Genomic DNA, 17,091 nt, shown 5'->3' with positions numbered 1-17,091 from the left:
GAGGCTTCTAGATATATGCTTGTCTACACAGGCCTTCTCTTCTTCAGACCGAACTGCCTGTTCCTTTAACTGTTCCTCCTGTGTCTCCTGCTAAGCTCTGAGCTAATTAGGAGCAGAAGTGGTGTCATTCATTTCTTCCCTGTTCCTATGCCTGGAAATAATGACTGAATCCTCTCACCGTCCTACTCATTCTCTTTTAAATGGGATACACTGTTTCCATCCCTATGAATGTGCCACCCATAACTGGAAGTGGATATGTCCCAAGGAGTCTGAAGAACTGTACCCTTACTTGTTCCCCTTTTCCTATCATTTTAAATACTTGTATCGACAAAGCATTAAATTGCCTTAGCTTTTGTGCAGCCTTTTCTCACCTGTGGCTCACTGATTTCACTCATGAATCTAAAGTACGCAGATTGTTTCCCTAACATGTTGTTGAGCTAACATAAACACAGGACCCTACATTTATTCCTGTTGTTTTTGTCTCATAAGAGGCATCTCATTGCTGCAGCCTCGCAATATGTTTTCTTTTTTATTTATATTTTAATTTTATCATCTGGTAAATTCAGTACTCTTAGTCATTCAAGAATTTGAACATGCCCTGTATGTTATCTTTTATATCATAGCTAAAATTGTTGTTTAGGATTGGGTCAAGGTCAGAGCTCTCTGGCATTCCATTAGAAACCTCTATAGGTTGTTGTATTTCATTCAGCTATTTACAGATTGCTGGAGTCTGCAGTTACCCTTGTTCCAGCCCCATTTCTATGTTGATTATCATACTGTGAGAGATTTAAAACATCATACTTGCCTCACTGGATTCTATACACACTGCATTTCCATGGTTACGCTATCCAGGACAGACACTACAGCGGCTTAACATGGCTTTTCATTTGTGGGTCCCTTTTTGGTTTTCACAAGTCATTTCTTGGATGAAATTCTTCTAAGAATCTTGCCCAAGATCCATGTCTAGCTCTCTAGTTTGTAGCAGGAAGAGTCTGCCTTCTCCTTTTCAAAAACAAGTCATGGCATTTTCCTGCTTCCAGTCTTCTGGCGCCTCTTACATTCTCTGTAATTCTCCATAAAACTCTCCAAAATGGTTGGTGACCTATTTGTAAGTTTTTTTCTGGTCTCCGGAATGTGATTGCCCAAGTCAGGCAAGTTGAGGTCACTGCGAGAAGTACAGTCGCTTTCTCCATTAGAGCTACTCATTGCTTTTTTCCTTGCTAATGGGAAGAAGTAATAATATCACTCTTCGGCCCTGGTCTTAGCTTGATTCCTTTCAGCTCCTTTAGTGATCTATTGTTGTGAGAACTAATAGGCAAATGACAGAGAATCTTAATAGCTTTATAATTTGTCAGTCATAGGACATCCCTCCCTTGCCCCATGTTGGTCATGGTAATTTAGGACTATTCCAGAGAGGTAGGAAAGCCTCAGGGATGTGTGGGTACTGTGGTCATCATTCACTCAGTGAGTTTTAGTGATCACCTGTGAAATGCTTAGTCTTTGAGGAATCAGACTAAAACATCCCTTAGCATCATAATAATTTTCCTTGCAAATTTTTAAGCTCTTTGCAACCTCTTCCTATTGTCTTTAGTGTTTTTCCATCATTTGCATCTTGCTGTACTTTGCTTAAGGAGTCCTGGTTGACACAGAAGTTAAGCGTTAGGCTGCTAACCAAAATGTCTGCGTATCGAACCCATCAACCTCTCCACGGGAGAAAGATGTAGCAGTCTCCTTTGTAAAGAATACAGCCTTGGAAACCCCATGGGGGGGGCAATTCTTCTCTGTCCTGTGGGGTCAGTGTGCGTTGGAATTGACTCGAGGCAATACGTTATACTTTGCCTTGATTTAATTCGTATTTTACTGCCTCAGCTACGTGATGAACTACTAATACTTAGTGACCCTACTTTATGCCCTTATCCTAGTAATACGTGGATAAAGGGGTACTGAGAAAATGCTTGTCTGATTTCACTGTTCCTGGGCAGTCGGGGTCATCAGAATAAATATTGTGAAATTAAGTAATATACTCGTACAAGGATGCAGTTTAATTACAGTAATGTAATTCTATATCCTTCTTTAAACAGTAAGACTCCTCTTATTTATAAGAGAATATTTTCCCAGTGACATTTCTATTTCTCCTTTTCTCAAATTCTTTTTGTTAACTGAATTTTTGCTTCTTGTTTTCTTCTTTTCACACATTGGTTATTTCGTGATATTATACTCTTGACATTTAAAAATTTTGGTTCTTGGCGTTATTTGTTCCACTGTTGCATAGTAACATTTTTGTTCTTTGCAACCATCTGCTTACTTTAAGGTGTGTAGTTTTTCAATGGTGTAGAGTCCTTTCATGTCTTTACTTGCCTCAAATGCTAATCTAGGATATATATGTGTGGCATTTTTTTCCTTCATAGACCTCATGTCTTTTCTTTAATGAGCACTGGATAAATATAGAATTTTACCCGTTCAATGGTATTTTAAGTGTTTTACATCTCAGTAGCTGTACCAGTCATACTAAGAAATAAAGATTGTCATAAAATCATTCCATTGTGTTTTATGAAGAATTAGTAAGCACATATTTAATAAGTGAGGGAAGTAGGGCTCTGAGAGATGGCAACTTGTCCAAGAATACTTAAGTTTTAATACTAGATCCGCTTACTCCAAGCCTGAAGCTCCTCCTGCTGCACGTACTTGAGGTCTTCCTCCTCATTGCAAATGAGGGTCCACCTGGGCCTTCGTTATGCACTATGAAAATGGGAGATAGAGAATTCACCTGCTACAGAAGGCATGAGGGCATCTTATCCTCAGGGGATATGCAGAAACTCATCAGACCCATTGTCCATTTCTGCCTATTAAAAGCAAGAATAAAACAACTACTGGCAGAAACCTGGAACCTAGACCCATCTCCATTAACGTGGAGGTCAAGAGAGTGAGGAATAAGATGAGGTCTCAGGTGATAACGCCTTTTTTCTCTTTTACTAACAGATTATGATTTTGGAAATAAACAACAGGCTGATGTTGAAATTTGAGGGAATAGGAAAAAATGTTCCCAGATCAAACTACAGAATTGGGTACTATGGAAGTTAATTGATATGAAATTAAAATACACTAGAGTAATTTTTAGGAGACAACTAAGAACAATGTTTAGGATGGTATTTATGGCCTCAGATGTCCATTTATAAGTGTACAAAGTGTGGTCTCATGAGATCATAGCACATGGTGGGGATTTGCCTAATGTCTGGAATGAGATAGTGAAAAGAAGATAGACATTCATCCTTCATTCGTATATTCATTTATTCAGCAGACACTTACTGGGCACCTGTCATATATATCAGGCACTGGGCTAGTCTCATGGCGTGATAAACTGTCGAGACAATGGGAGAGACTGACATGTAAACAAGGCATTAAAACATTTACAGGTGGGAATGCAAAATGATACAACCATTTTGGAAAATGATATGGCACTTCCTCAGAAAGCTAGAAATAGAAATACCATACAATCCAGCAGTCCCACTCCTAGAAATACATCCTAGAGAAATTAGCCATCACACGAATAGTCATATGCACACCCATGTTTGTTGCAGCATTGTTCACAATGGCAAAAACATGGAAACAACCTAGATGCCCATCAACAGATGAATGGATAAACTGGTACATACACATGATGGAGTATTACACAATGATAAACAACAATGATGAATCTGTGAAGCATCTCAGAACATGGATGAAACTGGAGGACATTGTGCTGAGTGAAATAAGTCAATCACAAAAGGACAAATATTGTATGAGACCACTACTGTAAAAACTCACAAAAAGGTTTACATACAAAAAGAAACAATCTTTGATGGTTATGGGGGGGGTGGGGATGGAAAAACACTTAATAGACAATAGATAAGTGGTAACTTAGGTGAAAGGTAAGACAGTACACAATACTAGGGAACCCAGCACAGCCTGTACAAGGCAAGGTCATGGTAGCTCCATAGACACATCCAAACTCCCTGAGGAACCGAATTGCTAGGCTGGGGGCTGTGGGGACCATGGTCTTGGGGAACATCTGGCTTAATTGGCCTAACAGTTTATAAAGAAAATGTTCTACATTGTACTTGTGTGAGTAGCATCTGGGGTCTTAAAAGCCTGTGAGTGGCCATCTAGGATACTGCACTGGTCTCACCCCGTCGGGAGCAAGGAAGAATGAAGAAAATTAAAGACACGAGGGAAAGATTAGTCCAAAGGAATAATGGGCCGCATCTACCATGGCCTCTACCAGACTGAATCCAGTACAACTAGCTGATGCCTGGCTACCACTACTGACTGCTTTGACAGAGTTCACAGTAGAGGGTCTCAGAGCTGGCAAAAAATGTAGAACAAAATTCTAACTCAAAAAGAAAGATCAGACTTGCTGGTCTGACAGAGACTGGAGGAACCCTGAGAATATGGCCCCCAGATACTGTTTCAGCTCAGTAACGAAGCCACCCCTGAGGTTCACCCTTCAGCTAAAGATTGAATAGGCCCCTGGAACAAAACAAGACTAAAGGGGCCCACGGGTGCTGGGACAGGGACTGGAAGGCAGGAGAGAACCAGAAAGCTGGTAATAGGGAACTCAGGGTTGAGAAGGGAGAGTGTTGACATGTTGTGGAGTTGTTAACAACCAGTGTCATACAACAATATGTGTACTAACTGATGAGAAACTGGTTCTGTAAACCTTCATCTAAAGTACAAAAAAAAAAAAATTTACAATATTTTGCGTGGGCATCTTTTGTCAATCCTTTTCGAGTTTGTATATAGTCCAGATCAGGTCAGTAAGTCTCCTGGTAAACACATGGCTCTAGGTATGTGTTACCTTAGGAAAGGCACTCTTTCTTCTGCCGGGAACCTATTCTGTCTTACAAAAAAGCTAGGTAAAAACCCACTGCCATCTAAGGGCTTGGAAAATAGATTGTTTTCACCACCATCTCCATAGCTATTGTCATATTTGGATATTCAGATTCTTCTGAGAAAACCAAATTAGCTATACTACTTTACCAAGAATATCCTTGTTGCTAGTTATTAATGCATTGCATTTCTTTTAAATGTAGCGAAATTTTATTAGCTTATTTTCAAGTCTTCTTTGATATTTAATCCTTTTTTTCCCTATTGTTTAAGCCTCACCTGTAGTTGGTAAAGCATTCTCTTTCTTCCACCAATCAATATTTCTAGTTTTTTTTTGTGCATATCCTTTGAAAACTGACCTTTGTAGCAACCTAGAGTATTTATTATCATTTAGTTTCTTGATAAGATAAACAGTTTTATTTACGTGTCGGTCCTCTGTGTGAAAAAGTAGCAGTTTAACAAGCTTCTAACAACTTACTGTCTTCAGTGTATTTTTAATTAAGATCCCCTCTTCCCGAACCCTTTTCACGCCATTCTCTATTATGATGATGTTTAAATACTTCCTAAGTATTTATCATTATTAGTAGTAGTACTGTTAGTAGTATTTTTGGTATTTTTAGTAGTTAGTAGTAGCATCCGTGCTTTTGCCCTAAATGTTACCTTTCAGAAATCAAATAAACTGTAAGGAAATGTGATAAGTGTATAGAAATGGAAATGTTAAGTCTACAGTAGTTCCTAGGAACCCTCAGCCCCTGTTACTGCACAGAGGCCTACGAGAAAGTGTTAACCCTTTGCCTGCTTGATTGCAGGAGGAATGCCAGCTCCTGAACAGGCCTCTTTGGTGGAGGAGGGGCAACCACAGACCCACCAGGAAGCTGCCTCCACTGGCCCAGGCATGGAACCCGAGACCACAGCCACTACTATTCTAGCTTCCGTGAAGGAGCAGGTACACCCTCTTATTCCAGTTAATTATTTCTTCAGTACCTTTAAAATTAATCTTTGGATATGTTTTCAATTTGTCTAACGTCCTTGACGCCTTCACGTTTTCTAATTATAAGGTGTTTATATCCCTGAGTACATTGGGATGACTGGCATGTAGAGCCGCTCCAGGTGCATATCCGGAACATGCAGGATACTTGTGCGTCTGCAAGTAAGGACAATATTGATGGTGATCGGTGTCTCTGTCTCTCACACATTGCAGAGTGTGTGCATGCACGCAAAGCTTGTAAAGCGTATCTCAGAAAGCTGACTTTCATGTCAGGCTGCTGGCAGCTTGATGGCTGTAAGATCCTCAGATATTTTGAACATTTTAACATAGGTACTGTATATAGGGTTGTCTCTGTGATTTTCGGATAAAGGCTATATTTGTTGTGTTTGTCTCAGTCAAAGTTTATTCATTTTGTGAGCTAATGTTCTAAAACTTGTCAGACTGTGCCAGTTTGCTTCAATGTCTATGTTGATTTTTTTTAAGGTACTAATGCTATTTATCCTTCAAACCGAAGTTCACTTCTAGATTAGATCTATCTGTTATGCTTAGAGAAATTGGAATCCTAGAACTTAATTTCTGAAGATTTAAAAGCTTAATAAGGTAAATGTAAATATAAAGCTGCAGGGATAGTTTTACTTTCTGTCCTTAAAAAAAAAAAAGCCCTCAGTGAGGGTGATTCTGTAGGAAATAATCTAATATTAACTTTTTTTTTTTTCTTAAAGCTTATGATTAAACTAGTGGATCTTTTTTTTTCTTAGAGATTGTGTCTTTTCTGAGATGTACTTTTAAAAATCATTATCAGCAGTTCAAATGACTAATGATGACAAAGCGTGAAGAAATGTTTAAGTTAATACCCCATTATTTTACTATTTGCTGCAACTTAAGCTAGGCATGTGGAATGAAAGATTGCTTCAAAACTATGAGGTATGTCTGACATTAGAATGTGTTTTCAAGAAAGATGATTTCATAACTCATCTAGTAGCAAGATGTCAAAATATTTTCACTGAAATTTCAAGTTTTTAAACAATTTACAAACTAAGAATTTGAGAAGACACAAGAAAATTGTAGTCAGTACTGTTTTTATTTTCCACCAAGCTGTAAAATATCTAAGCTATTGTCCCCTTAGGGAGGAAGAGAAAAGACTCTTTTTCTTAAAATATCTCAGAGTTGTCAAGATTTGACCCAAGGAGCTGTAAGATGAGAAGGCTCTGATTTATTGGGTGCTCTTAGCATTCATTTTGGTGAAAAATGAGGGTAAATTTATCAAAATGATCGAAGCAGATTTAAAGGCAGAATTGCATACAGTAAACAGAGCAATAGAAACTTTGTGTTTGTACCTTGAAACCAGATACCCTGCAAATTGAAGAAAACATGGAAACCTGTTATGAAGCTGACGCACTAGAATTCCTTGATCGTGTTTTGTATGAAAAGAGCAGTCTTTTTGGATGGCATGTATAATTATTAAAAAAAAAAAACAGAAAACAAGCCTCAGTGCTATGCAGTATTTGTAGCCATGGGGTGATGGTATCAGCTCTGCTGATTTCAAAGAACAGACCTTGTTTGGTGGCAGCCGTGTCTCAGGAACCATATTTTCAATTGGGTGCAGAGGGAAGGGACCCTTTCAGTGTGATTCAGTAGGTGGTCTGGGTTCCTGTCCTGGCTCCACTCTCCATGCCTCAGTTTCCTCATCTGTAAAATGCGTAAAACAGTGCCTGGCACCTCGTAAGTGTTCATAGTGAGGGGTAATATTATTGTTATCATCGTCACCTCTATATAAGAAGAAAAGGCTCTATTGAAGAGGATCTGGTAGTTACAAGTATATACAGGCATTCAGTGAACCTTCTTTTGGACATTGATACCAGAAGGCAAAACCTTTCTGAATATATAGCAGTGTTTGTGTTTGTGTTGTGACAGTATTTTATTTCTGCCTAGCATTCAACCTTCGAAATTTTACCGTACTGGTCTCACAAATTAGAATAGTTTCATGTATATGAGACATAGCACTTGTGACAATAAGTTTTATTAACATGTTGATTTAGGGCAACCCCAAACATAATGTCAAGGCATTTGGTTAAAGAAAGCAATGCAATGTTTTTTTAACACTGTCCTGAATTTTAAGAGATAAAGCTTGCGTTCCCCTTGACCAAAGAACATACAGCCCATGAAGTACTTCACATACTCCCTCTGGGCAATTCATGGTAAGTAGTGGAGAAGGAAATGGCAAGCAACCAGCAGCAATCTTGTAAACAAATCATTAGTCTATTAAATACTTGAAACTGGATTTAGGGTGGCATAAAAACAATAGAATCTTCCTCCATTGGACTGTTTCTTTCCTTAGCATCCTCCTGTGCTAGGAGCTGTTCCTTGTTCCTTGGCATAATGTTGGAATCACATTTTCTCTCTTTTATGAAATGATAACCTTTCACGTTTGATATAAGTCACATGGATGCATACCTTTTTGACTGGTAGAAAAAAGAGCCTGCTTCTCTTCAAGGCTGCCTCCTTCATGAAGTCATGTTCACCTCAACTTGAAGTCAGATCTCTCTCGTCTGACCTCCTTTAGCATTTTATACCACTGCTATGACTCTGTTTTTGTTTTTTTTTTTTCCAAAATTTTATTTATTTTGTTGTTGGTGAGAATATACACAGCAAAACATATACCAGTTTGTTTCTACAGGTACCATTTAGTAACATTGATTACATTCTTCAAGTTGTACAACCTTTCTCACCCTCCTATTCTGAGTTGTTCCTCTCCAATTAACATAAACTTACTGCCCCCTAAGGATCCTATCTAATCTTTCAAGTTGTTGTTGTTGATTTGATTGCAAATAGATAGTTCTTAAAAGAGCATAATATTCAAGGCAGACCTTTTTTTTACCAGTTAAGCTAAATTGTTGCTTGGTTTTAAGATAACTTCAGGGTGTATATTCCCTCTTTTGATCAGGAGTCTTCTGTGAAATCTTTGATCAAAATGTTCAGTAATGGTAGCTGGGCACCATCTAGCTCTTCTGGCCTCATGACAAAGGAGGCAGTTGTTCAGGGAGACAATTAGCTGCACATTCCAGTTTCTCCTCCTATTCTTGACTCTTTCCCTTCCTCTTTTTGTTCCAGGTGAATAGCCTTGGATGGCTGCTTGTACGCTTTTAAGACCCCAGGCGCTATGCAATGAACTAGGAGGTAGAACAAAAGCACTAAACACATTACTAGGCTAATTAACTGGGATGTCACATGAAACCATGACCCTAACGTCCAAACCAAGGAACAAAGTCCCATGAAGTGTTTGGTTGTACATACGCAGCCTCAGCACCCACTCTCTTTTTTGTCATTGTTTTAAGTATATCTGTCACACAACTTTTGCCAATTCAACTTCTAACAGGTTTACAACTTAGTGACAGCAACTACAATAATTGGCTGGCAACCCTACCCTTAATCAGTGTGATTCTTCTATCACTGTTAACCACCCCCTTCCCTTTCCTCCCACCCCCAGTAACCACAAATATATGTTGGTCTCTGTACATTTGCCTTTTCTTGTCTTTTTATCTAAGAGAGGCCATACAGTATTTATCCTTTTTTGATTGGCTTATTTAGCTCAGCAGAATATCTTCAGGCTCCATCCATACTATAGCATGTATGAAGACTTCATTTCTCTCACTGGCTGAGTAATATTCCATTGTATGTATGTACCATCTTTTGTTTATCAATTCATCTGTTGATGAGCATGTAAGTTGTTTCCACCTTTTGGCTCTTGTGAATAGTGCTGCAGCGAACGTTGGTATATACGTCTCTTTTTGAGTTTCTACTTTCAAGTCTTTTGATTATATACCTTGGAGTGTAATTGTTGGGTCATATGAGAGTTCTATTTTTAGTTTTTTGAGGAACCGCCATACTGTTTTCCACAACAGCTGTACCATTTTGTGTTCCCACCAGCAATGGATAAGGATTCCAGTTTCCCCATATCCTCGCCAACATTTGTTATTTTTATTTATTTTTCTTTTTTCATCTTTGCCATCCTAGTGGGAGTGACATTGTTTCTCATCGTGGTTTTGATTTGCATCTCTCTCATGGCTAATGAAGCTGAGCTTCTTTTCATGTGTTTGGTGGCCATTTGAATGTCCTCTTTGGTGAAATGTCAAGTTCTTTGCCCATTTTATGATTGGTTTATTTGTCTTTTTGTTGTTGTCGAACTTATGTTTTATATTCATTTTGATTATTAAGTTCTTGTTGGATACATGGTTTTCAAAGATTTTCTTCTAGTTGTAAGCTTGTCTTTTCACTTTTTTGTAAAGTTTTTTGTTGACCAAAAGTCTTTAGCTTTAATGAGGTCCCATTTATTTATTTTGTCTTTTGCTGTTTGCGCTTTTATTATATTAGATAATCCACTGTTGAAAGCTAGACCTGACAGCGTTGCCACTGCCTATTCTTGTAAGAATTTTATGGTTTTAGTTTGCACATTTAGGTCCTTAATCCATTTTGAATTTGTTTTTGTGTATGGTGTGAGACAAGGATCCTTTTTCATTTTTCTTCATGTGGAAATCCAATTTTCCCAGCACCATTTATTGAAGAGGCTCTCTCTGTATGGAATGGACTTAGCCCCCTTGTCAAAAATCAGTTGACCATAAATGTGTGGGTTTATTTCTGGACTTTCAACTCTATTCCATTGGTCCATATGTCTATTATACCAGTACCAGGCTGTTTTGATTACTGTAGCTGTATAGTATGTTTTAAAATCAGTAAGTGTGAGTCTTCTCTTTCGACATTGCTTTAGCTCTTGGGTGCTCATGCCATTCCATATAAAGTTGAGGACTGGTTTTTCTATTTCTATAAAAAAGGCTGTTGGAATTTTTATTGGGATTGCATTGAATCTATAGATCACTTTAGGTAGTATTGACATCTTAACAATATTAACTCTTCAATCCATGAACATGGAATATCTCTCTGTTTATTTAAGGCTTCTTTGGAAACCCTGGTGGCTTAGTGGTTAAGTGCTGTGGCTGCTAACCAAAGGGTTAGCAGTTTGAATCTACCAGGCGCTCCCTGGAAACTCTGTGGGGGCAGTTCTACTCTGTCCCCCATAGGGTCACTATGAGTCAGAATCGACTCGACGGCACTGGATTTGGTTTGGTTTTGGTTTAATCTCTTCCTGTATTGTTTTCTAGTTTTCATTGTATAAATTCTTTGTGTTCCTGGTTAGATTTATTTCTAGGTATTTTATTCTCTTAGGTGCTATTGGAAATGGAATTTTTTCCCTAATTTTCCTCCCAGATTTCTCATTGCTAGTGTATAGAAACCCAACTGATTTTTGCTTGTAGACCTTGCACCCTGCAACTTTACTAAGTTCTTCTATTAGTTCTAGACATTTCTTGTGGACTCTTTGGGATTTGCTTTATCATCAAATCATTTGTGGATATAGGTAATTTTACTTATTCTTTTCCAATCTGGATACCTTTTATTTCTTTTTCTTGTGTTATTACTCAGGCTAGGGTGCTAATACAGTATTGAATTGAAGTGGTAAAGGAAGGCACCCTTATCTTGTTCCCTATTTCAGGGGGAAAGCTCTCAGTCTTTCTCTGTTAAGTGTAATGTTGGACGTTGGCTTTTCATATGTGTCCTGAATCATACTGAGGAATTTTCCATCTCTTCCAATCTTCGTTTGGGTTTTCATCAAGAAAGGGTGCTGGATTTTATAAAATGCTTTTTCTGCCTCCATAGAGATTGTCAAATGGTTCTTTTCCTTTGTTCTATTGATGTGGTATATTACATTGATTGATTTTCTAATGTTGATCCATCCTTGCATTTCTGGAATAAATCCCACTTGGGCATGGTATATGACTTTTAATAGTATTTTGTTGAGGATTTTTGTGTCTATATACATAAGAGATACTGTCCTGTAGTTTTCTTTTCTTGTGGCATCTTTGCCTGGTTTGGGTATCAGGGATATGTTTGCTTCATAGAATGAATTAGGGAGTCCTTCCTTCTCTATCTTTTGGAAGAGTTTAAACAGTATTGGTATCAATTCTTCTCTAAATCTTTGGTAGAATTCCCCATCGAAGCCATCTGGTCCAGGACTTTTTGTTGTTGTTATTGGGAGATTTTTGATCACTGATTTGATCTCTTCACTTGTTAGAGGTCTGTTGAGACTTTCTATTTCCTCTTGAGTCAGCTTGGGTAGGTTGTGTACTTCTAAGAATTTGTCCATTTCATCTGGCTTATCCGGTTTGTTGCCATACAGTTGTTCATAATATTCTGTCATAATTTTCTTTATTTCTGTCTGGTCAGTTGTAGTGTCCCCTCTTTCATTTTTTATGTTGGTTATTCACGTCTTTTCTCTTTTTTGTTATTCTAGCTAAATGTTTGTTAATCTCACTGATCTTTTAAAAGAAACAGCTTCTGGTTTTATTGTTTCTCTCCATTGTTTTTCTGCTTTGATTTTGTTTCTCTGATTTTTGTTATTTTCTTTCTTCTGGTAGGTTTAGGCTTAGTTTGTTCTTCTCTTTCTAGTTCCTGGCGTTGTGGAGTTAGGCTGTTTGATATTTTTCTTCTTTTCTATGTAGTCAATTATTGCTGTAAGTTCCCCTCTAAGCACTAACTTCACCACATCCCAAAAGTTTTTGTATGTTGTACTTCCTTATTCATTTGACTCTAGGAAATTTGTGATTTCTCTTTTGATTTTGACTTGACCCATTGGTAGTTTAATAGTGTGTTGTTCGATTTCCATATGTTTGTGTATTTTTTCCAGGGTTTTTTTTTTCTGTTGTTGATTTGTAGCTTCACTGCATTGTGGTCAGAGAAGATACTTTGTATGATTTCAGTCTTTTTAAATTTATCAGTACTTGGTTTGTGACCTAACCTGTGGTCTGTCCGGGAGAATGATCTGTATGCGCTGGAGTAGAATGTATATTTTGTTATTTTGGGGTGGAGTGTTCTATATATGTCTGTTAAGTGTAGTTGGTTTATAGTGTTATTGAAGTCCTCTGTTTCCTTGTTGACCTTCTTTCTAGATGTTCCGTTCAGTATTGAAAGTGGCGTATTGTCTTCTTCAACTATTATTGTAGTATTATCTGTTTTTCTTTCTGTTGTCAGTGTTTGCTTTATATATTTAGATGCCCCAATGTTGGGTATATATTAATGATTTTTAAAACTTTTTGATTAATTGACCCTTTTATCACTATATAATGCCCATCTTTTATCTCTTGTGATAAATTTTGTCTTAAAATTCACTTTGTCTCACATTAAGATTTCTACTCATCTCTTTTGGTTATTTGCATGGAATATTTTTTTTACATCCTTTCACTTTCAACCTATTTGTGTCCTTGGGTTTTAGATGTGTCTCTTGCAAACAACATAGAGTTGAATCATGTTTTTATGTCTTAAGTCTTCTTTGTCTTTGTCCTTTACTACTGTTTGCTTTTGTGTTTTGTTGGTTTATTGTAGTGAGCCTTTTTTGGTTCTCTTCTCCTTTCCTTTTGTGTATGGTTTTTTTAAATATATATTTTCTTAGTGGTTACCATGAATATTACATTTAACAGCTTGTATTTATAACATTCTAGGGTAAATTGGTATCAACTTAAGTAACATACAAGAAATTCTGTATTTATACAATTTCCCTCCACCACCCTTTGCTCTTATCACTGATTATATCTTTATATTTCATGTGCCCTATAACAATTTTATTCTTGCCTTTCATATATTTGTTATTAAAAACATGAAGGACAAAACATTTAAAATTATCAAGCGTGAGTACCTTATTACTAGCCCTTATACTTGTCCATGCATTTCCCTGTGTTAGGGTCTTTTCATTTTGTGTATAGCTTTGAATTACTTTCTGGTGTTTTTTCTCTTCTTCTATAGAACTCCTGTTAGTATTTTTTGTAGGACTGTTTTGGTATATATGAAGCCTCTCAGCTTCTGTTTATCTGGGAATCTTTTAATTTCACCCTCATTCTTAAAGGATAGTTTTGCTGGGTTATTCTTGGTTTGTAGTTTTTTGTTTTCTTTCAGCACTTGAAATATATCACTCCATTGCCTTCTGGCCTCCAATGTTTCTGAGGAAAAATCAGCATTTAATCTTACTGGGAATTCTTTGTATATGTCTATTTGCATCTCTCTCACTGCTTTCATTATTTCTTTAAATAATCTTTCTGTCCCTTTCTCTTTCTCATCTCCTTCTGGAATTTCCATGATGCATATATTAGGTCTCTTGTTGATGTCCCATAATTCCATCAAACTGTGCTCAGACTTCTTGAGCCGCCTCCGTTTTTGTTGCTCTTTAGCATCTGTAATTTTAACTATCTTATTCTCTAATTCACTGATTCTTTCTTTTGCCTGATTAAATCTATTAGTAAGTCCTTCAGTTGTGTTTCTCATTTCAGTTATTGTCTTCTTCAGTTGTGATATGTCTTTTTAGATCCTCATTTTGTTCTTGCATTCTTTTGCTGATTTCTTTTAGCTCTTTGTGTTTTCTTTTAGCTCTTTAATTATAAATGTTTAATGTTATTATGTTCATACATATTTTTCATGATTTGGTTATCCCTAGATGGCACTTCCACTCTTTCTGTCATGTTCATTTGGATGGGCCGTTGTTTCTGTGTTCTTTGTGTGTCTAGGGATTTTTTGTTGGGACATTGGAATTTTTGAGGGTGTTCACTTTCTGTGTAATACTTTCACAGTATTTGGTGTTTTTGCCTACACTACTTTCTGCAGGAAACTCTGAGGTGAGCAGAGCCTGTGCCCTTTGCATACCGTTTCCTCTCCCTTTCTGTGATAGCTTCTTCTCCCTCCCTGGTTTGACTTGGATTCAAAAGTTCCAGATCTCCTTTTTCCACTTTCAATCTCAAAGCACCAGTGGGCACCGCCACTCAGGCAAGGTAAAAAAAAAAAAAAAAACTGTCCACCAGGGACACAATCCCCTCTCTCTGTGTGTTATTCCCCTTCCTTCTCTGTTTCTGCAGTCACATTTTTAGTCGGAATTCCCACACCCAGCAAGCCCCCTTTGAAGCTGGTTGTTGCCCACTGGTTTAGCCAGAAGTTTCCTTCCCTGCTCTTTGGGGACTGTTTATATCTGACCTGGCATTCAAGGGAAGCACAGGCTGACTTTCCTCCATTTCAGGAGGAAGAGGGGCTGACACTCCCCAGAAGGACCCCAGAGAGATCTGTGTTGTTGGTTTCAGAACTCCAGTGGCCCTGTGGTGGGTGGGGGAGCAGTCTTTACTTAGGTGACCCATCTCTGATTCCAGTGTAGAGAACTTTATCTTGGATTTCATATCAGTCCAGCAGCTGACAGTTACTGGTTGGGGGAAGGATAGTCACACTCCAGACTGACCCGCAGAGAGGTCTGCCTTGTTGCTATCAGAGCCAGCCCCCGTAGTATGCTGGTTGTGGGTGTAGCCTCTGCTCAAGATGCCTACTTCCTAGCACACAGTAGTCTCAGTCAGCAGTTCTCAGCACCAGCAAAAGGGGTGAGGGGCAGACAGACCCAAACCGATCCCCGGGGAGGTCTGTCCTGTTAGTTTCAGAGGCATGAGCTAGGAAGTGCACGGGGAGACAGGTAGATTTCTGGCTATGGGTGCAGATTCCCCTGTGGGGACATTCTATAGCAATTGGCAACAGCCTGGCAACCAGTAATTACCAGGTGGGAGAGGGGGTGTCATGCTCTGGTCAGATCCCCGTGGAGGTCTGCCTTGTTGCTATTAGAGTCCCCTTGTAGATTGTTGGCTCTGAGTGTAGCCCCTACTCAAGAATCCTGCTTCCTAACACACGGTAGCCTCAGTCAGCAGTCCTCAGTACCACCTGAAAGTGAGGGCAGACTACCCCTAAATGAATCCCAGGAGGTTTGTCCTGTTGGTTTCAGAGACCAGAGGTATGGGTATACAGGGAGGTAGGTAGAGTGCTGACTGTGGGGGCAGACTCCACTGCAGAGCCCTTCTTTAGCAATTCACACTAGGCTTGCAATGGTGTCTGGGTGAGAGAGGGGTTGTCACGCTCTAAATACACCTCTGGGGAGGTCTGCCTTGTTGCTGTCAGTCTTCCCTGTAGTAATTTGGCTGTGAGTGTAGCCTTCCCTAAAGATGCCTGCTTCTTAGCACACACCCCACTGCTACAACTCTTATGATTATATATGCTCTGGCTTATATAATCAGTATAAACATGGACAGTGCCATGTTTATACATTGTTTTACACGTGTCTTACAGGATGGTCCCCCCTGCCCAGGGCCTTGAATTTATTAAGCTACAATAAATGATTATTTAAGGAGGGAGACGATGAATAATACTATCAGATTGCTTTGTCATCACCTCACTGTTTTGTGAGGGCCATGGAGCCTGTTGCACATTCACAGCAACATTGCTAAGCAAGTCGTTGCTGTTCCCAGGTGCTGTCGAGTCGGTTCCAACTCATAGCGATGCTATGTATGACAGAACAAAACACTGTCTGGTCCTGCGCCATACTCAAAATTGTTCTTATGCTAGAGACCATTGTTGCAGCCACTGTGTCAGTCCATCTTGGTGAGGGGCTTCCTCTTCTTTGCTGACCCTCTACTTTACCACGCGTGATGTCCTTCTCCTGGGACTGATCCCTCCTGATTACATGTCCAAAGTATGTGAGACATAGTCTCACCATCCTTGCTTCTAAGGAGCATTCTAGCTGTACTTCTTCCAAGACAGATTTGTTCATTCTTTTAGCAGTTCATGGTATATTCAGCATTCTTCACCAACACTGCAATTCAAAGGTGTCAGTTCTTCTTTGGTCTTCGTTATTTGTTGCCCACCTTTCACAAGTATATAAGGTAATTGAAAACACCATGGCTTGCGTCAGGCACACTTTAGTCTTCAAGGTGTTATCTTAGCTTTTCAACACTTTAAAGATATCTTTTGCAGCCGATTTGCCCAATACAATATCTCCTTTGATTTCTTGACTGCTGTTTCCATGGGTGTTGATTGTGGATCCAAGTAAGATGAAATCCTTGGCAACTTCAGTCTTTTCTTCGCTTATCAAGATGTTGCTTATTGGTCCAGTTGTGAGGAGTTTTGTTTTCTTTATGTCGAGGTATAATCCATACTGAAGGCTGTGGTCTTTGATCTTCATCAGTAAGTGCTTCATATCCTCTTCACTTTCAGCAAGCAAGATTGTGTCATCAGCATAATGCAGATTGTTAATGAGTCTTCCTCTAATCTTGATGCCCCATTCTTCTTCATAGAGTCCAGCTACTTAGATTATTTGCGCACATACAGATTGAATAGGTATG

At 38.7% G+C, this 17,091-nt stretch overlaps 1 protein-coding gene across 7 annotated transcripts in view; it reads left to right on the top strand.

Annotated features, from left to right (window-relative positions):
• The window catches only part of PKP4 (plakophilin 4), a 310,497-nt gene that overhangs the window by 89,326 nt on the left and 204,080 nt on the right, over positions 1-17,091 (top strand). For all 7 annotated transcript variants that reach the window (XM_064287107.1, XM_023542929.2, XM_023542928.2 and 4 more), the window contains exon 2: positions 5,673-5,809. In XM_064287107.1, coding sequence (XP_064143177.1) covers positions 5,678-5,809 — 132 coding nt within the window. In that variant the 5' untranslated portion in view covers positions 5,673-5,677. The remainder of the gene's footprint in view (positions 1-5,672; positions 5,810-17,091) is intronic.

This window comes from Loxodonta africana, chromosome 6, assembly GCF_030014295.1.
Source record: "Loxodonta africana isolate mLoxAfr1 chromosome 6, mLoxAfr1.hap2, whole genome shotgun sequence".
NCBI classification, from domain to species: domain Eukaryota; kingdom Metazoa; phylum Chordata; class Mammalia; order Proboscidea; family Elephantidae; genus Loxodonta; species Loxodonta africana.
Note: the sequence above shows the minus strand (reverse complement) of the source record. Positions and strands in the feature narration are given on the sequence as shown.